The 21,970-nt window shown below is 39.6% G+C and overlaps 1 protein-coding gene across 1 annotated transcript in view; it reads left to right on the plus strand.

Annotated features, from left to right (window-relative positions):
* Positions 1-299: 299 nt before the first annotated feature.
* WAC (WW domain containing adaptor with coiled-coil) overlaps positions 300-21,970 on the plus strand; it is a gene marked incomplete in the record, with an annotated part of 94,847 nt that continues 73,176 nt past the window's right edge. Inside the window, 2 exon segments of the mRNA XM_027770188.1 lie at positions 300-336; positions 1,901-2,114. Coding sequence (XP_027625989.1) covers positions 1,976-2,114 — 139 coding nt within the window.

Consider the following 21,970-nt stretch of genomic DNA (forward strand, 5'->3'; position numbering starts at 1 on the left):
CGCCATTTTTGTTGTTAACCCTGATCCGGATCGGGCTGGGGAGGAGGAGCGGCCGCGCGAGCGGGCGAGGGAGGGAGGGTGGCGGGGGGCGGGGGGCCCAGCGGGGGCCCGGGGCCGGGCGTCTCGGCCTGGCTCTCCCCCCGGGAGGCGCGCGGTGTGGACGCCGGGTGAGAGTGCGGGCTCCGCGCCGGGGCGTTTGGGAGGTCTCCCGCGGGGAGGGGCGGCCGGGGCTCCCGATTTCTTCCCCTTCCCCCTCCCCCCCTGTGTCTCATGTCGCCGTCTCTCTTCCTGTTTTTCAGCTGTCACGACCGGAGGGGGGACTCGCAGCCTTACCAGGTACCAGCCGAGACCGGGGTGGAGGGATTGGAAGGGGCCAGAGGGGGAAGGGAGGGACTGCTACTCGAGCGCAGGCTTCAGAAGTCGCTACAGGCCCTTCGGTGCAACAAATCCGAAACTAGCACCGCGGGCCCCCTTAAAATGTTGTGTTTGGTTGTATTAGCGCTCGCCAACAAGGTTTAGCGACTTATTTTGACAGGTGACTGCAGGAAGTTCGGTTTGGGGGGGTGGCAGCATTCGCAGCCAGGTTATTTGAGTGTGAAGGAATCGATGGGATGAGGTGATAGGTGACTTCTGAGGCATTTATACTTAGTGTGTATTGGGGAGTTGAAAGTTAATTTGAAAGTGTTAAAATTAGTTGAAAGGCCTGGGAGAAATAGCTGAGTGATTTACAATTCCAAAGTCGGTTATAAACCACTATTCCTTCCCATTTTAATTGTTTTTGGTGCAAGCATTTGCCTCATAAGTGAAAAATAGTGCTTTTGTTTCTTTTAGATTGTGATCTTTGCATATTTGGATAATCGATTTTAATGTAGATAGGTCTAGGTATGTAGGTTCCTTTTTGCTACTTGTAGTTTTCAGGTAAAGCTGAAAAAGCTCCTATAGAAGGGGCCCCAGTTTTCAGCGGTGGGGAGAACCTCTCCTAAGTGGTTGGTAACTATCAGATGACAGCAGAAGTGTATACTTTTTACATTTAATCAGTTAGAGGATAAGAGAGCAGTTTCTAACATGATAGTCTTGTTACTGCCCAGTCTGAGTTGTTAAGGCTTAATTAAAAAAAAAAAACCAAAAAACAAAAAAAACACATAGGTTTCCTATTTGTTAAACATTGTTCATTATATTTGGATATGTTCCCTATTGAGTCCACTCCCAAAGGTAATTAATTACAGATTCTGTTAGACTGGTGTATCACAATTATTTTAAGATAATGTGTTAAAATTAAAACCATCATTTTGAGTCCATTCCATTATACTTTGCTAGCAAGTTTGTCCATGCATATATTTATTTTGGCCAGTATTTTATATCTTAACATTGTTTCTCACACCTGCAACAGTAGGTAGGATAGGTCTGAAGTGTTCTGTTTGAATCAAAGAACTGGAGAAACTGATGCCTTTTTTTCTTTTTTTTGGTAGATTTGCAGAAACAAAAGTATGCTTATTTATTTTTATGTTCATGTCAGTCGTGGAGCAGAAACATTATCGTAGTACTGAGTTTCTTGCTTCCTTTTAACTTTCAGAAAAGAGTTTAAAATATTCCAGAAAGATTTTTTTGAGAAGTCAGTGTACCACGGTATTTGATTTCTTGTATTTACAAGATAATGAAGTAGATTTCTGCTCCCCTTTTTTAAAAACTGAGTATCATAATTTGTATTAACAGTCTTAACAGTTAACTCTTTAGTAATCACATCTTTTCTTGAATAACTTGTAGGCAGAATTGAAAATGGACATTTTGATTTTATTGATATAAGTTCATAAGAAACTTAAAGTATATTTATGCTAACATTTATGATTAAATTAGTATAGGGAGTAAGTTTGAAGTTTCAATTTTCTCTCTCTTTTTTTGGGGGGGTGATGTTTTACAGGCACTTAAGTATTCATCGAAGAGTCACCCCAGTAGTGGTGATCACAGACATGAAAAGATGCGAGACGCCGCAGATCCTTCACCACCACATAAAATGTTGCCGAGATCTGATAGTCCTGAAAACAAATACAGTGACAGCACAGGTCACAGTAAGGCCAAAAATGTGCATACTCACAGAGTTAGAGAGAGGGATGGTGGTAAGTAACTTTCTTTTTGAAACTTTCACTTTTTTTTTTTTATTAATGATATATATTTATGAAAAAACAGGTAACAGTAATATTTTTACCTTGAGAATGTTACTTTGTGGTTATATCATCAAAGTATTTGATTTTTATTAATGTTTTTGACTCATAAACAAGATATTGCAGAAATAAGATGCTGATCTCAGTATCTTAAAAAGTAGACTCCAGTGTCTGATAATAAGGGAATGCATTTATGAAAAACGTCTACCAAATGCCTTGTTAATGATGGGAAAACGTGAGGCATTTTTCTAAGAATGGAACTTCTACCTTTCAAGTAAAGATTTCAGTTTATTTGGTTTATTTTGAGCTCCTTGTTGCTGTTTCAGTTTAAGGAGTCCAAATCTACCTTCTTTAATATTGACATATTTTGAATTAAAAATTGACTAAGTTTTTCAAGATATCAACTAGGTAAAAAAACTAATTCAGAAAATTCACTTTTTGGTTTTTGTTGTAACCGTTTAAAGTTTAGTTTATTTTCTCCAGGGTCTTAATAACTTTCATGCCATGTTTATTAAAATAATCATTTTTTAAAAAGTTAGCATCAATTGTTTTCCTTAAAGTTACTGGTATCTTTCAGTTATTACATTGCCTTAAGTTCTGTGGTAGTAGGTTGTAAGAAAATAAAAACAATTCTCAACCATTTTTATATTTAGTTGGCCCAGCATTTATCAAAATAATAGATTTGATGTCTAAAGTATGTATTAAGGAACAAACTAATTTCTCTAAGATGATTTAGTTACCTATTTTTCTCCCCTGCTGTATTTTATATTACTTAAATAGTTAGCATTTGAAATAAATATACAACATTAATTGAAAACTTCCAAGGAAACTTAATGGAGTACTGTGTGACTCTTTTGGCCTTTTTGCAACTAGCTTAATACTTTTTTAAAAAATCCTGCATCTTCTAGCCCTTCTTTCTCCCCCTTTTTTTTTTGCCTCCTAAGATAAAAATCAGATTTACTTAGTATGATTGTATATTGAGAAACTTTAACCTTTTTTACATAATTACTGGTATAAGGAAATTAATAGTGGTCAGAAGATTGTGATGGTATAGAATAATTTAAGTGATTATTAGTTGAGAGGAAAATAGTTCTCTTGAACATAGCCATAGCTTTGTACTACTTATGCAGATAAAACATGTTTTTGTTTGTAAGAAACAGTAGCAGGTGAATTTGATTATTAAAGTGTTCAAGGTCTTGGGTTGGAAACAATTACTTAACCTATTATTATTTTTGGTTTTGTAGATAAGTTTTCCAGAGTGTTACATGTAGCTTGAAATGATACTATATGAACTATTCTTCTGTAGTAGATTTCCTTTTAAATATTAGCTCATAGAGGACAGGTATTGCTTTTACTATACTGTGCTTTAATAATTTTGAGAATTTTGGTGATTGTGACAAAATAAGATAGCTTGCCTCATATCTTTGTAGATAGGTTCTCACATTCTTTAAGGTAACTGGGATCCTGTAATCTCTCCCCAGATCCAGGAAAAAGTCAGTGTAGGCAGTCAAGGAAATTTTGGTAAAAACTTTTCATCCATTGCAGTGAACCATGCTCGATCAATTCTTTTACAGGTGAAATAATCACAAGAACATTTCTGTTGCTTATTCTCTCAACAAACTTTGGGCATCCACTGTGTGCCAAGAATTGTGTGATACTCCTGGTAGTCAAGATGTGATCCTGGCCTACAAGCTGTTCTTGAAGGCTTTGACTCTTGAGAGTTAGTAGTGTTTTAGCTGCTTTTTCTGTACTTCTTTTTTTCCCTTCACTCTGATTGTCATTTTTCTTCCTGTGTGAACTCCCGGTACTTGTTGCTTTTAGTTTCTTTTTAAATTTACATCTTTGCTGATGTTTCTTTATCTCCATTTGTAAGGAACTTTTTACTTATTTTTCTGATCTAGTCATTTGCTAAGTTAGTTCTGACTTGTCTATTAATTTGATTTCCAGCTACCTGTCTCTCTCTGAGCCTTTTAACTAGTACAGCTCCATTCTTATCTGTACTATCTCTAATATACCTGCCATATTCCTTTGTACTGAAAGGAATACTATAAAGTAATAGTGTTTTTATTCTAGAGTTCAGAGTACATCTTTTTTTTTTGAGAGGTTTTTGCTATAGGGCATGTGCACTCGCCCAAAAGACAGACAGAAAACGGGAAGTCATCCCCCAGGGGGGATGGCCATGCTGTAGTCCCCTCTCCTCCATTCTCCTCTTGGGATCTTGGGCATGCACGCACACATGCCTGGTGTGAGTTTAAGCCACCGGGTCCAGCATGGTTGACTACATGGGAGTACAGCGACATAGCCATTACACTTACTACTGGTCCCCAGAGTACATCTTTGATGTGTTGCTTTCAAAAATGTAAACTGGTGACCTCTCCATCATTCAATATTAAGATATAATTTGACTTGAGGTGTATATATTCAGTTTTTGTGTGTGTATGTGTGTGTGCTAATATGTGCTTGAAAGTTTAAGGTATAAATGTATATGTCTTATGGGCATTAATGAATGCCTTTTACATTTTTTTTAGGCTTTTGCTGTAGGGCGTGTGTTTGAGAAAGAGACAGACACAGAAGGAGACAGAGAAAGTGAGAAACCCTCCCCCAAGAGTGGGGGGGGGGATGACCATGCCACAACCCCTTCTCCATTCATCTCCTGGGATTTTTGGACACACAGAAACACACATACACCTGGTTTGAGTCTCAAGCTGCCAGGTCCAGGAATCAAGCAGTGATTAACCATGTATGTGATAATCAAGTGCCTCAACTACTATGCCATCTACTGGCCCCTGCCCTCAGTTTTTATCTTTGAGATTTCTGTGTATGTGCATGTGTGTGCACATGTGTACACACGTGCACAACACACATGTACTTGTATACACACATGTGTATACATATGTGTATGTATATGTATGCGTGTGTTTACACATACTCAACATCATCAAAACTCCAGTACAAGTGAGTTGGATTATTTGTGCTCACTGTGTTAAATAACAACTTACTGTAAGGACAGGTTACTGTAGTGTTCATTGAACTACTTAAAATTTTCTGTTTTTTAATTTAGGGTTTTTGTTTTTTGTTTTTTTCTTTTTTTGGGAGAGTCTTGTGCTATAGGGCATGTGCGCTTGCCAGAAAGACAGAGACAGAAAGCGAGAAATTACCTGCCGGGGGGTGGCCACGCCACAATCCCTTCTCCTCCATTCTCCTCTCAGGATCTTGGGCACACATGCACATGCGCCATGTGAGTTTAAGCCACCAGGTCCGGGACTTGAACCATGGTCGACTATATGGGAGTCCAGCGACATAGCCGTTACTCTAACTGCTGGTCCCAATTTATGTATTTTTTTTTTTTTTTTAAACCTAATGACTTTTTTCTTTTTAATTGCCAAAGGGCACATGTGTTTCTGGGGGTAGGCGGAAGCATGACTGGTTGAGAATAGTCATGCTGCGATCCCCTTTTCATTTTTCCATCCCGTGGGGGCTTGGGGCATGCATGCATGCATTCATGTCTGGTGTGCTTATCAAGCCTCTGAGCTAGGACTCCAAGCACAGTTGGCTCTGGCTGTCCCTAATCACTTGTCTACGGGGCCAGCAGTCTAATGACTTTTTATTAGGTATTTATCTAGTAGCTTAAGAGCGTCTGCGCTATGATTTGTAACTTGTATTTTAAAAGTTAGTAGATACATTCATTATTGTCTAAGGATTGGGCTTTATTGGCATCAGAACCTATTTGTTTCAGTGATTACTAGATTCCTTCCTGAACATCATGGATTTACTTGAAAAATGCCTGTTTAGAAGCCATGCATAAAAGGAGTTTTTAAGATACACGATTTAAAAAAGTAAGGTTAAGGTGCTGGATCCCACCTCATCAGCTTTGTGATTCGAGTCACTCCCAGACCTGGCAGCTTGAGAATCACACTGGGCATATGTGTGTGTGTGCTTGCATGCCCAAAATCCCGAGAAGAGAGTGGAGGAAAAGGGATTGCAGTGTGGCTGGCTGTCCCCTGAGGGGGTGTTTTCTCACTTTCCCTGTCTCTTTCTCTCTGTCTGTCTCTAGTGAGTGCATGTGCCATGTTGTAAAAACTATACATAAATAAATACAAATGAAAAAGTAGGATGAGAGGATTGTTTCCTCTTATTAAAAATCTGTAGCTAAAATACTGCAAATTAGCAAGTGTGGCTTAGAGAGAGATTTTTATACTTACGGATTTATTTACACTATACGCTGGTAAGGGAGTTTGTGTAACAGTATATAAATTTTTTTTAAATACTTATTTTATTTAGCTTTGTTTATTTTTAATTTTGACCAGAGAGGGACAGAGTGAGCTAGAGAAAGAGAGGGAAAGTGAGAAAACAAGCCGCCAGTTTCAGAACTCCAACTGCGGTCAGCCATGTGGGAGTCCACGCGCCCTTAACCACCATGCCACTGGCTCCAAGAATATCTAACTTAAAAAGTTTCTTTACTTGGTGAAGTAAGTTGTTTTTTATATATTGCGATTTAATGTATAATCTTGTTTAAAAGTGACCAAAAGCAAAAATCTTAAGGTACATTCTTCACATTTATTTATTGTAACTTAGATACTCCAATGTAACTATCACTGAAACATCAAAAAACAGGAATACATAACAGTTGAATCTGTATTTCTATGGAATTTTGTAAAAGGTCATTTTGTTCATGAGAGAGGAAGTAAGGCAAATGCTGAACAGGGTCTTATTCCATGTTCCCCCCCACACTCACACCTTTCGAGCCAGCCAGGATTATGGGCATGTATAGCTTGATCAGGGAACCAAACCTTATCTTCTGTATGGATTGAGCCTCTCTTGAACAGAATGTTACATCTGTGCCACCAAGCTGTCCACTTTTAGGGACTTTCTAAGCCATTATAATTGGTGAAAAACATGAGAGGATGGAACCTGTGAAGGTTCCCTAGTTTATACTCTGGTTTTCTTAAGGACTAGTTCTGCATGACTATTTGACTGAGTAATTTTATATTTAAGAATGATAATATGAGTTCAGGAATAAAGGATGTCTATAGGGATTCTATATGTCTGCTTTACAAAACTTGAATCTGTTTGCATTGTGTCCCCCATTTTTTTTTTTTTTTTTACTCATTTCTCTCAGATTTAGTGTAAGAAATGTATTACAAGATTTGTTTGGGATACTTGTTAGAACCATAATTTTGGGGAGATAGCTCTCGTTTAACTGAAGAAGGATATTGATTCTTGGATTTGTAGGACTTCTAGTGAATATGCATAGCTTTTTCCAGTATTTGAATATCTTCGAGTATAAAGGAAAATTGCTTTTATTGGTTGGTAAGCATTGTTTCAAAGATTTTTGAAATTTATAGTTACTCAGTGAGGATTTTAGCTGGTCATAATGTCATATCTTTAGAGAAATTTAGAAATGTATTTTCATCTCTTAATTTTCAAACAAATTTTGAGGGAATGAATTCATTGGGGACCATTTGGGGATTTTTGGTCTTAGTTTTTAAAGATAGTACTATTTGAATCTTTTCACATAGAATAATAGACTGCAAGAGTTGTACTATATGGGGGACCAGCAGTTGGCGTAACGGTTATGTTGCTGGACTCCCACGTAGTTGACCGTGGTTCGCGTCCTGGACCTAGTGGCTTAAACTCACGCTGGGTGCATGTGCGTGCGTGCCCAAGATCCCGAGAGGAGAATGGAGGAGAAGGGATTGCGGTGTGGCCATCCCCCCTGTGGGGTGATTTCTTGCTTTCTATCTCTCTGTCTGTCTCTGTCTGTCTGGCGAGCGCACGTGCCTTATAGCAAAAACCTCTCTCAAAAAAAATAAAAAGAATTGTACAATATGGCCTTTAGGTTACTTCAGATAGTTTTATATTTTAAGTAAAATGAAATGTATTTCTCATTTGTGTTAAAAAGTATTATAGAAATTCTTATTTGAGCATCATGTTGACATTGGAAGGTAAATCAGATAATGTACCTATTTTACAGTTTTACAGATGAAGGAAAATTTATTCTCAGAATTGAATAGTGACATCAGAGTCAAGAAATTCTCTACTCTGGTAGATTGTGTGTACTGTCAGGAATGAGACATTGAAAGCTTATTTGATGGTGTCCACTGTGGTACGAATTAGTAATAAAGACTCGTTTTTATGGTAATATCGTTATTCAGCTTCCTCAGTGTTAACATTTTACCTAATGGTACTGTAGTATCAAAGTCAGGACAGTAGATATTGATAATAATTATGTGTTATTACATATTTGTTTTTATTTTTAAAAATGAGTTCTAGAGACCAGCAGATAGCGTAATGGTTATGTTGCTGACTCCCACATAGTCGATAGCGGTTTGAGTTCCAGTTTAAAACTCAGTGCCGGGTTTGCGTGCCCAAAATCTCAAGAGGAGGATGGAGGAGGACTGCAGTGTGACCATCTCCCTGGGGAATGATTTCTCACTTTCTATCTCTGACAAGCGTATACTCCCTATAATAAAAATCTCTTATTTAAAAAAAAAAAAAAGTTTTAGGGCTAGTCCCATTGCAGTGGTTAAGCACTGTGCATAGAAATTTGGATCCCACATGACCTGCTGTTCGAATCCTAGGCCTGGTGGCTTGAAGAACGTGCTGGGCATGTGTGTATGCCAAATCCTGATGGGATGGAGGAAAAAAGACGGCAGTGTGATCACACCCCATTGTGGGTTGTTTTTCTCTCATTCCATCTCTGGCAAGCTTTTGTGCCCTTAGGTAATTTAAAAAAATAATTTTTAAAAAAGAAGTTTTAACATAAAAGCATGTCAGCAATTTTACTGGGAAAAAGCCATTTTATCAACATAGGCCCCCAAAGACTTTTTATAAAGGCACTTGTAAATTTTGCACAGTCTAATATACTGATATTTGGATTTATATGTAATTCCATTGATTGATTTTTAAGTATTTTTGTCTAGTGAAAATAGAAAAATGTTTTTTTCTTTTTTGTGAGAGGTTTTTGTTACAGGATGTGTGCGCTTGCCAGAAAGACAGAGGGAGACAGAGAGACAGAACGCGAAAAGTCACCCCACAGGGGGGTTGACCACTCCAAAATCCCTTCTCCTCCATTCTCCTCTCGGGATCTTGGGCATGCACGCACACACGCTTGGCGTGAGTTTAAGCCACCGGGTCAGGAACTTGAACCGTGGTTGACTATGTGGGAGTCCAGTGACATAGCCATTATGCTAACTGCTGGTCCCAGATGTTATCATTTTATTGATCCATGCTTTGTAGTAAGGTGGTAAAGTAGGCAGAAGTTTTTGCTTTTTCTTTTCATAAGTTGGTTACAAAGCCACAAAATATTTTCTACTTCAAGAGAACTATAATAAGATTGAAATATTAGCAGTTTTAATATTTCAATTCCTTTGTATTTTTTTAATCTTAGAAAATAGTGCATAAGATCCAAGGATCTGCATGTAAATCATATTTGAACACTTGTACCAAATCATTTGTCTTGTAACTTGTCACATTATTTCAACTTTTTTTTTTTTAAGTTTATTTTCTGAGTGTGAGGAGAGACAGAGAAGCATCTTGGACAGTGTTATGTCACTGTCTTCCCTTGTCTTTTTTTTTTTTTTTTTTTTTTTTTTGGGGGGGGGAGAGATTTTCACTATACGGCCTGTGCACTCACCAGACAGATAAAGACATAGAGACAGAAAGCGAGAAATCACTCCCCAGGGGGGATGTCACGCCACAATCCCTTCTCCTCCATTCTCCTCTTGGGATCTTGGGCACACACGCACACGCGCACCCGGCGTGAGTTTTAAGCCACCGGGTCCGGGACGCGACCCACGGTCGCTACGTGGGAGTCCAGCGACATAGCCATTACGCTAACTGCTGGTTCCCTTCCCTTGTAGTCTTTCAGTCACTCAGGATCATGGGTACGCCTGTGCCTGGTATATGCAAGTTGTCCACTGGATTTGAACTCAGAACCTTCTTATGGCTTCCAGCATTGCCCAGTAGTGCCCTTGCTGCCTAGTTTACCATGACTGGGCCTTTTTGGTCATTTTATTTTATTTTACATTATTTTATTTTATTTTACTTTACTTTAAAGGTTTTTGCCATTAGGCATGTATGTTTGCTGGAGAGAGACAGTGAGTGGGGAAGTGAGAAATCACCCTTGGAGGGGTGACCATACCACAATCCCTTCTCTTTCATTCTTCTCATGGGATTTTGGGTGCACACACATACACGCCCAGTGTAAGTTTTAAGTGGCCAGTCGGGGACTCGAACTGCAGTCTTGTCATGTGGAAACCCAGAGCCTTAATCATGCAACATTGCTGGCCTCCATTTTTGGTACTTTTAAGGAGATTATTTGCTATTATTTATAAAAATATTTTGGAATGTTTACTTGGATCTTTTAAGATCTTAATTGTACCATTTTTGAGTTGTGGAAGATGTATTTAAATTTTTTCTAAAATTAGTTGATTTTATTTCTTATTAGTATTTTTTTTTCTTTTTTTAGAGAGTTTTTTGCTATAGGGCGTGTGCGCTTGCCAGACAGAGAGACAGAAAGCAAGAAATCACCCCCAGGGGGGATGGCCATTCCGCAATCCCTTCTCCATTCTCTTGGGATCTTGGGCACGCATGTACATGCGCCTGGCGTGAATTTAAGCCACTGGGTCTGGGACTCGAACCGCCCTCGACTATGTGGGAGTCCAGCGACATAGCCATTACGCTAACTGCTGGTCCCATTATTATTAGTATTATTAATTTGTTATAGTACACATGCACACACCGAGGGGGGCGAGGTAGGGGAGTGAGGAAGTAAGCTTCCAGGTCTGGGCCTAGAACTGGTCGATCATGTTGGTGTCCAGCATCCCAACCACTATACCACCTGCTGGCTGCAATGCATTTAAATTTTGGGGTGCAACATTCCTGGCACTTTTGGTAAATAATTCACTGAAAACTTAAAAATGCCAGTTTGTGTTAAGCACCTTACCCTGTTCTGATACAAAATAGTTTCAGGGAAGTATGTCATGTTGCTTGATGCTAGAAAGGTGAAGATGACATTGAACTGGGGCATCTGAGATGCTATAGTAAGTACTGGCAGTACTTATTTTCAGTTTATTCATTACAAAACCAGCTCTTTGGGATTTGAAAATGCATCCTAATTAGGATTTATACTATGCATTGTAATTCTCAAAGTCTATTCACATTGTTTCTCAGCTGATCCCTTCTGAAAAATTAGGCTGATCAGTACTGTTACCATTCTGTAATCCTGATGCAATTATAATCCAATTAAAGTATTTAGCCTACTATTGTTGGAACTGGGAAGCAGATCTTTACTGTTCAAAATATTTTATCTCTACCTTCAAATTATACTCCCAGTGTAATTACTCTCAGTGCTTAAAATACATTTTAGCCTAGATACCCCTTTACTGGACCCTCTGCAAGAGCCTCCTGAATGTCTTTGCTTCCTTTTTGTTTCATGTGATTATTACCCCATGTGGTATCCAGCGTGATCAAGTTAAAATGGCAGTCAACTCCCATCCTAGGCTCACAGCTGGTCAGTGACTCCCTGTCTTAAAACAGGAAAAAGAACATTAGGGAAAAGATAACAGAAATCAAGGCCCATAAAAGACCCAGTGTAATTTGGTATCTGGATCCTTGCTTTTTTTTTCCCCTCCTTACTCTTTGTTTTTCAGAAAAGGAGAGGAGGAGAGAAGTATTTGGGACAGCGTCTTGCCATATTGTGATATTCCTGCCACAGCTTCCCAGTTAGCCGAGACCCGAGTGCACACCACCATGCCGTTGCTGTTTAGGTTGGGACCAGGAATCATACTTGGGCCTCTCCTGCAGCATAAGCCATTGCATAGTAATCCCCCGTCAGGGATACTCTTTCTTTTATGTTCTGGTGCACACTCTTACTTCAGTAAGGTGTGTCCTTAACTGTCACCCTCTCACAGAATCCTTTCGTGCCCTTCCTGATCACCTTCAAAATAGCCATTCTCATCATAGTCATTCTGTTATAAGATGGCATGTGTGTTCTAGAAAATCACCATGCTGTGCAAATTTGTTCTAAAGGATTTATGCATGGAAAAAGGGGTTAGGAGCATAATTGAAATACATTGTCACATATTTGGGAAAAAAAAAACGATAAAAGCATGGACATTGTAATGTATAGTTTTGTCCTTTTGGGAGCTGGTGGTTTGGTTTAATTGCCAGAGGGTACTTGCATATGCCAGAGGGAGGGGGAGGAAGCATTCCCCGATGGGGCATAGTCACATCTCAGTCCTTTCTGTATTTCTGTATTCTGTTGGGAGTTTGGGCATGTGTGCGCCCATGCCTGGCATGCTTTTCAAACAACTGGGTCCTAGATTCGAACTACAGTCAGCCTATGAGACCTGACTTCTTTAACCCCTAGGCCATGGGACCAGCTCAGTTTTATGCATGTTAAATAGTTAAGGAATATATTAACATTGTAGTAAATGGTACTTGTCCTTGACAAAGACCTGATGCTTTCTTGTGTAAGTGGATATTTTATTGGAAGGGTTGCAGCTGTAACTGAAGGGATGGACAGAGGACTACCTGAATTCAGAGGAAAAGTTGTAACACCAAATGTATGCGGTTGTAACTCATAACTCATTTGGTTAACTGACGTAACTGGTAAAGGTTCAAGGTGTTATCTATCTGCTTTGTGAATTTTTATGCAGCTTGGTACACCTATTGTGTCTCAGTGAAGTTACACTTCAGTAAAAGACAAATTGTGGGAACCAGCAGTTAGCGTAATGGCTATGTCGCTGGACTCCCACGTAGTCGACCACGGTTCGCGTCCCAGACCTGGTGGCTTAGAACTCAACGCTGGGTGCATGTGCATGCGTGCCCAAGATCCTGAGAGGAGAAGGGATTGCAGCGTGACCATCCCCCCTGGGGGGTGATTTCTCGCTTTCTGTCTCTATATCTCTTTCCGTCTGTCTGGCGAGCGCATACGCCCTATAGCAAAAACCTCTCCAAAAAAAAAAAAAAAAAAGACAAATTGTTATTTTTCCTTGATAAATTAACAATTTGAACAAATTTGCATTTTTCAAAACAAGCGGTATAGTAGAATTGACTACGTTAGGTCTTGTTTGCTTCTCTTCTGTGGAACATAAACACCATTGGATCAGAGAAAGTGTTTTAACATTTATATACACTTTGTATTCCTGCTGCCTAGGATTGTGTCTGACACTTGTAGCATTTCATTTCAGTACATAAAGGAATAATTGGGATTCTCATCATTTAAGGGAGATGAAATTGCAATTTTCTGAAACATTGTTCTCAAACGTCAGTGCATATACTAATCACTTTAATTTTGTGATAAAATACATATTTAGCAGTTCAGGGGCAGGGTCCGAGAGTCTTTTTTGTTGTTGTTTTTAAGAGATTTTTGCTATAGAGCATGTGTACTCTCCAGAGATGCAGAAAGCAAGAAATTACCCCTTGGGGGGATAGCCACGCTAGGATGCCTTCTCCATTCTCCCCTTAGAGTCTTTGACATACATACATATGTGCCCAGCATGAGTTTTAAGCCACTGAGTCTGGGACTCCAACTGCAATTGACCATGTGTAAGTCCAGCACCGTAACCACTATGCCACCTGCTGGACTCCCAAGGGTCTACATTTTAACAAGATCCCTGGTGATGCCCTTTCGGCTGGCTTCACATAACAAAGTTCTAGTATAACACTGTCCATTGGAAATAAACATTAGCCCCAAATGCAAGCCATATATGTACTTTCTAGTAGTCTTTTTAAAAGTGAGTAAAAATAAAGTGAAATTAATTTTGCTGTATTTTATTAACCAAATGTTTCAAAAATGTTGTTTGACCAATGTTATTCATACTTTATGAACTTCTAATATACCTTACTTTCCTTTTTTTTTAATTCAAAATCATTTGAAATCCAAAGTGGATTTTAGCTGTACAGCACATTTCAGTTTGGACCAACCCTGTTCCGTGTGTCCAATTGCTATATGTCATTTTGTGGCCACTGAATTGGATAGTGCAGTTCTGGGGAATATGGTTATCCTATTGCTATATCTAGCTTTGCACATATTCCTGTTTCTGAAACATAGCAAACCAAGTTTAGTTTTTCTCTCTGGTCTACCTGTCTTGTCTATGTGATCTGTGTGGTGTGTCTTTTTATATATAGTGTTTCTCATAGAATTTTTCTTCGTATATATAAATTCATTATCCAAAGTAAGGAAGTGGACAAGGAGGTGAAAATGTCTGATCCTATCATGATTATAGTTGTTAGTTTTCATAGAGGATGTTCTTAGACCATAAAATAAGATTGAAGGATTTTTTCCTTTTTTTTTTTTTTTTTAAGGTTTTTGCCATAGGGTCTGTGTACTTGCCACAGAGAGAGAAAAGAATTGAAAATTTTTTTTCATTGGGGTCAGCAGGTGGCATGGAGGTTAAGGTGCTAGATCCTGTGTGGCCTTCTGCACAATTAATCTTGCACTGATGCAAGATTGCATGCCAAAAATTCCAAGAGGGGACTGAGGAGAAGGGATTGTAGCGTGGAAATTCTCTCACCCCCCCCAGGGTGGGATTTCTTACCTTACCTCCCTCTCTGTCATCTGGTGAGTGCATGCACTCCATAGCAAAAACTGAAAAATGTCATTTCATATTGTGTTACACAGTTTTGTTTGTTTGTTTGTTTTTGGAGAGGTTTTTGCTATAGGGCGCGTGCGCTTGCCAGAGAGACAGAGAGACAGAAAATGAGAAATCACCCCCCAGGGGGGATGGTCACGCCGCAATCCCTTCTCCTCCCTTCTCCTCTCGGGATCTTGGGCACGCACGCACATGCGCCCAGCGTGAGTTTTAAGCCACCGGGTCTGGGATGAGAACCGCGTTCGACTACGTGGGAGTCCAGCGACATAGCCGTTACGCTAACTGCTGGTTCCCCACAGTTTTTTTAAGTGTTTAGTATTTGCATAGGAGATTAAAAAACTGTCTGGTCTTGATAATATCACCTGAGCATTCTGACCGAGAGTACTATTCAGTTAGTGCTCAGAGAACATTAATACCTACTTTATACCCTTAACTAATGAATGAAGTCATCTTTCAGTTAGATTTGTGTTTATTTTCAGGTTGTGATACTTAAGTGACCTGAGATACTGCTTAATCTCTACATTTTCTTGTCTACTCTTAGGAATTGTAGGGTTAAATAGTATCATGTATATATATTACTTCTTTGTGTATTTGTGTATCTTTTTCTTGCTACAGGTTGGAGAGAGGTACAGGGGAATGTAGTGAGAAATCACCCCTGCGCCCCTCCCCCCCATGGCCCCATTGCAGTTCCTTCTCTTTCATTCTCCTCTTGGGATTTTGGGCATGCATGCACACTTACCTGCTGTGTTTTCCAAGCTGTCAGGTTGAAGACTGGAAATGTGCAGTTGTCTATGTGGGATCCAACTGCCTTAACTAACCACCATCACACCTGGCTGGCCCAACCTGGGAACTTTTTAAAGCTCTATGTTCCTTCAGAATTGCCCTCAAGGGGGCTGTAAAGCCTAGAAAACCAAAATTTTAAATTAGTGGTTTAATTTACTTTTTTCCTGCAATAGGGCATGTGCACTCCACAGAGATAGGAAGAGAGAACACCCTCCACTGGTGCATGGTCATGCTGCAGTTCCTTCTCTGTTTCTTCACTCTGTCGAAATTTTGGGCATGCTCACATACCTGGCATGGTTTTCTTTCCTTTTTTTTCCCCCTCTAGTTCTTGCCATAGGGCATGTATGTTTTCCAGAGAGACAGAGACAGGAGAAAGAGAAATCACCCCACTGGGGGGATGATCCCAGTGCAGTTCCTCCTCCTCCATTCTCCTTCTGGGATTTTGGGCATGCAAGCACGTGTGTTTGGCATGATTCAAAAGCCACAAGATCTAAAATTTGAACTGCAGTTGGCCATGTGGGAGTCTAGTGTCTCAATCACCATGCCACCAGTTAGCCCCATTTGGCATTATTTTCAAAAGTCACCAGGACTGGGATTCACACTGCCCAGTCAGCCATGTGGGATCTGTCTATCTTAACCACCAGGCCAGCCCAAGTATTAGTTTAATTTAGGTGTTTATGAACTGTAGTTCTAGGAAGAACACTCACATAGGAGGAGAAACTCTGAACTACACATTAAAGAAGGCAAATTTGTCATTAGGAATTTGAATATTAGAGTAGTTATTTGCTGAAATACTATGTTACTGAGTTTTAAAGAATTGTCTTCATTATCACTTTCCAGTATTTACAGTATTAAAATTTGTATACAGTTACACATTAACTAGCCCAGGGTCCTGTGGCAAGGATAGGCAATGCTTGACAATTGAGCTAATGTCCAACAGTCAAGAAGTTTCTGACTGGTTATTATTAGGAGTATTTGCATTTTATAAAGAAACTTAGGATGTCTGTGTCCGATGTATTGGGTTGTTGGAGAAGTCAAGACATTATTTTTTCTGTTTCTCTTTGCAAAATGCCGTGAGTTTTCCAATAGCCCAATATTTAGACAGTGCTAGTCTTTCTGCTTAGTTTTCATTACTTCTAGATTTGTCCAGCAGTATGCCAGGGGAGCACAACATAATGGTTTGCATCTTCTGAAAGAGAAAGGGGGAGAGAGAGGGTCCTCGTTCTGCAGTTCATCCTTAGCCTTGGCCAGCCTGGGTAATGGGCATGTGTGCTCTGTGAATGCAGGATGTCTCTGGGCCACACACCTGTACCTTCCCACGGGAGTCTAATTGTATTGTGTTACTGCTGAATTTCTGAATGGCAACTGCCCTTCTCTTGTTTAATTCTTTCTGGCTCTTTTGGAACTCCTGTTAGGTTCTTGAGATTTTGCACTAGTTAATCTCTTGCCTGGTAAGTGGTAAATAGTTGAATACTGGAGTGAAAGAATATACTGTACTATGGGGATAGCCCCTTGGCATGTTCTTTCAGCACATTTACATTTAAAACTGTGTTCATTTCACCCCCTATTGAAAGTTTTATTTTGGATGCTCTACTTTGTTTTTTTTTTTTTTTGAGAGAGAGAGAAATTTTTGCTATAGGGGCGTGTGCGTTTTCCAGAGAGACAGAAAGAAAGAAATCACCCCCCAGGGTGGATTGCCATGTTGATGTCCCTTCTCAAGTCTCTTCTTGGGATTTTGGGCACACATGCATATGTGCCCTGTGTGTGGTTTAAGCTGCAGGGTCTGGGACTCAAATCGCCGTCAACTCTGTGGGCGTTCCAACGACATAACCATTACACCATCTGCTCGTCCAGGATGCTCTACTTTTATAGCTTGTTATAATTTTATGTCTTCATGGTTTTTTGCCACAGTGTGCGTATAATCACTTGAAAGAGGAAGAGAGCAAAAGCAATTAATCACCCCTCAGAGGGATGGCTGTGCTGCAGTCCCTTTTCCTCCATTCTTCCCTTGGGACTCTGGGCACACATACACATGGGGCTAGTGTGATTCTCAAGTTACTGGGTCTGAGACTTGAACTGTGCTCAGCTCTGGGAAATCCAGCACCCCAACCGTCATGCCATCTCTTGGCCCCCACTTATAATTTTATGAATCTCACTCACTAGAAATATCCTGTGGGTTATGATTATATTTTTGTCCATGTCAAGTATGTTTCCTTAGAAGGACTTTGGTGTGAGTTTGATTATCTCTTCCATGTTATCGGAGATTTTTGCTCTTTGTAGTTGTGTGTTTTTATTTGAGAATGAGTGTTTAGGTTAGCCTTCGTCCAATAGAATGTGGTGGTAAAAATGTTCGATGTCTGAGCTATCCAGTATGGTAGCTGTTAGCCTCAGCCTATTGAGTGTTTGAACTTTAAATAGCACAACTAAGAATTTCAGGGACCAGCAGATAGTGTAATGATGATTATGTCACTGGACTGCCATGTAGTTAACTGCAGTTCAACTCCCAGACCTGGCAGTTTAAAACTCACACTGGTCACATGTGCGTGTGTACTCAAAATCCCAAGAGGAGAATGGAGGAGAAGGGATTGTGGTGTGACCATCCCCCTAGGAGGTGATTTCTCACACTCTGTCTCTCTCGCTCTGTCTCTCCAAGCGTATGCACCCTATAGCAAAAATCTCTCTTTAAAAAAAATTCAGTTAAGGAACCAGCAGTTAGCGTAATGGCTGTGTTGCTGGACTCCCATGTAGTCGACCACAGTTCAAATCCCAGACCCGGTGGCTTAAACTGACGCCGGGCACGTGTGTGTGCGTGCCCAAGATCCCGAGAGGAGAATGGAGGAGAAGGGATTGCGGCGTGGCCATCCCCCCTGGGGGGTGATTTCTCGCTTTCTGTCTCTCTGTCTGTCTCTGTCTGGCGAGCGCATGGCGCCCTATAGTGAAAAATCTCTCAAAAAAAATTAAGTTAAAAAAACTTCTTAAAAGTTTATTTCGAGAAAGAGGAAGAAGTGGATGCTCACTCTCAATGGAGTGTTTTTTTTCTTTTCTTTTTTTTGGAGAGGTTTTTGCTATAGGGTATGTGCACTCTCCAGAAAGACAGAGAGAGACAGAGAGACAGAAAGCAAGAAATCACCCCCCAGGGGGGATGGCCACGCCGCAGTTCCTTCTCCTCCATTCTCCTCTCGGGATCTTGGGCACGCACACACACGTGCCCGGCGTCAGTTTAAGCCACCGGGTCTGGGATTTGAACTGTGGTCGACTACATGGGAGTCCAGCAACATAGCCATTATGCTAACTGCTGGTTCCTCAATGGAGTTTTTATGTCATGATCCTCCCCCAGCTGTGAAACCAGCCAGGATCTTGATGTGTTCAGGTTGACCCAGGACACGGAACCTGGAGCCTTTTCATGGCTTCTAGTATCACGAACAGAGCCTCTGCTGCATGTAGAGCCTCTATTGCCCATGGCTAGACCTCAGTTATTGGTTTTTTTTGTTTGTTTTTAGTAGGTCATATGCATTCACCAGAGGGAGAGATGAGACATCATCCCTGGGCGATGGCCATATTGCAGCCCCACATTGCACTCCCTTCTCCAGTATCCTCTCGATTTTGGGGCATGCATGCACAAGTACATGGAGTGATTTTCAAGCACTGGGTCCAGGACCTTGCAGTGGGCCATCTGGATCCAGTGCCTTAGCCTTCATGCCATTTGCTGACCCTGGCCCTGAGTTTTTGATGTTAATTAATTTTAATTTCAGTTTAGTCACTTGCTGTTAGACTTTTCAGTGTTGAGATTTCTTTCTTTGTATTCCTAATAATTTCTTGGTTATCAAGTCTACTTTTCATTCCTTTCTTAAATCTTTTGAAATGATTTCTCCATATTTGTAGTTTTCTCTTGGTGTGTTGGTTCTCTTTCTATGCTATTATTTTAATCTCATTCTTGTGCTCTCAGTCTCATTTGCCTGCCCCTGGGAAGTTATTATTTTCTAAGGTTTTCTGTCCTTGCTGTTTCTGTTTTCAAGCCCTATCTGGAATATCTGTTGGTATCCAAGGCTTCTACCATCATTTTTCTGGTTCACATGTTTATTTTTATCATTATTATTTAAAGAACAATTTATTTAATTTTATTTATCATTATTATTTTTCATTTGACAAGAGAGAGAGAGAGAAAGCAAGCCCCCAGGTCCCAGACTTGAACTGTGGTCAGCCATGTAGGAGTCCAGTGCTCTAACCACCACACTACTTGCTGGCCCTCACCTGTCTTTTTGTTTATGCTTAGTAAGTAGCCACCACCTCGGTGTTGTATAATCTTCCCAAATCTCTTCCTAATTTGAATATTCTCTGTCCTGATTAATACTTAGAAAATTGTCCTTGATTCCTTTTTTTTCTGTGTTCAGGGGAAAAAAGAAAATGGTGTAAAAACCTATACCCCATTGTTCTTTTCAGTATTTTAACAGATCTCACTTATATTCATTGCTGTCTCTGTAAAAATTTTATACTGCAAATTTAAATGTCATTTTCATTAGCCCTTTAAACCTGAGTTTGTCTTCAGTCTGTTGTATTGACAACATAATTTTCTAAATTATGAGTTTTCCTCTTTTCTCATATGCTTACTTGAAAGAAAGCACTGTTTTGTTCTTGCCATTTGAAATTTGCATCTCAGACTAGGTTTTTCTTCATGTAAATATAACTTGAAAATTTGAAGTTTAAAGTCTTCCCTTGACATTGCTGAGTCCAAACTTCTCTTTTGTCAAATTCTCTAATCCATCCTGTAAAGCCTCTTATTCAGTCCTAGGACATCTTTCTTATGCTGTTGTCTCCTTTGTGTTTCCATAGCCAAAACTGTCTTCCATCTACTCCTACCCACTTTTTTTCCTATGCAAACTTGTTGGTCCTTCATACTACCAGTTCTTTATTGTGGGAAGCTTAAACCTGTCTTCTACAGCTGTTCTGTAGTGATTTACAGTTACTGATGTGTGTGTTTTGCTTGCTACATTGTGAGTTCTTAGTAGGAGGGGATAGGTTTTATTGTGTTATTTGACATATTCAGCCAGCCAGTGACTTTTAGAGAATTCTAGGTTTCATTTAGAAGTTTTTTTTCAGGTACATTTAAGGTAACAGTAAAATCATAAAAATGTACTGTTCCAGAGTTTCTGTGATGTTTGGATTGAAGTTGCTTTTGTATTTATGAAGGAAGCAAATAGCTTATTTAGGCTTTCAGGAAAATGTGTAAACTATTTGCTTATTAACTTGGAAAAAGTATACATGATTGGTGTTAATTTTAAACTATTGATATCACCACCAATTCCTTAAGTAGCCTTGCTTGTTTAAGTAGGATTAGTTGCCTTATAATCCTATAAAATACGGTATGCAATTTAAATAGTTAAATAACACTTAGAATTCTACAGCTCAGGGAGCCAGGTGGCGGCCTCGTGGTATGGCTCGACTGACATGAGAGGGAAGGGCCCTGGTTTTGAGTCCCAGGGCGTGCATGCTGTGATCCTAGCCGATTGAGACTAGGGGTAAATTGCCACATGGGGCCAGGCCTGTTAGGTTGTCCTTCTGTGGAAGGAAAGAATGGGTAAATTTAAAATATTTTTTAATGCTGCAGCTTAGACTTTTTTCACTAATTTTTTACTGTTTCTTTCCTGTATCATTATTTCTCAGATTCTCTTAAATTCATGCCTTGTGCCAAGGAGATTTCATGATTTTACTTTCTGTGGTATATTAGGCAGAATAATGAGATTCTTTTTTTGATTTTTTGCTTTTACTAATGGATGATGTCTGTTTTCCAAATATAACCATATATTGAATAATGTTCAGTAAGCTTTTTCAAGCCTCTTACACATTCCTAGAAACTCTCAGATATAGTGCTCCATTTCCTTTATCCCTGAGAATTGCTGCTCTAATTATTTTGAACTAGTGATTCATTGTGTTGTGATTTTATTCTTGAAGTGACTATAATGTTAACTGAAGGTCATCTTGTATCAGGAAAAAAGAATGCAACTATTGGGTGTAATTTACCTCTTGAATTTGTTCATTTCGACAGTAAAACTATGGCTTTTAAAAGTAAAACCATTGAAAGCATATAAAGTACTCCAATCCATCAGTGGATCAGTTGTCTTTGGGGTTGAATTTACATGTTGTTGAAAAGCCAAGGTTCATAAAACAGATCAGTCCTGGTTTTGTTTTCAAGCCCATCTTTTTTTTTTTTTTTTAAATGTGAAACAGTGTGTGCCAATATGCTTTCTAACTTCTTTTTCCTAGTATTTTCATCAAATTATTCATTGTTTTTAATAGTTAAGCCTATCCTTAAAATTACTTTACTTAAGATTGAGTGGAATATGCTATAGGCGCTGAAGTGGTTTCTCGGAGGAAAATAATGTTTTTTGAGAATTGGTATCATTTTAGACTGTAAGGTGAATGCTTTCATGG

Source organism: Tupaia chinensis, unplaced genomic scaffold (assembly GCF_000334495.1).
Source record: "Tupaia chinensis unplaced genomic scaffold, TupChi_1.0 Scaffold000001_1, whole genome shotgun sequence".
NCBI lineage: Eukaryota > Metazoa > Chordata > Mammalia > Scandentia > Tupaiidae > Tupaia > Tupaia belangeri.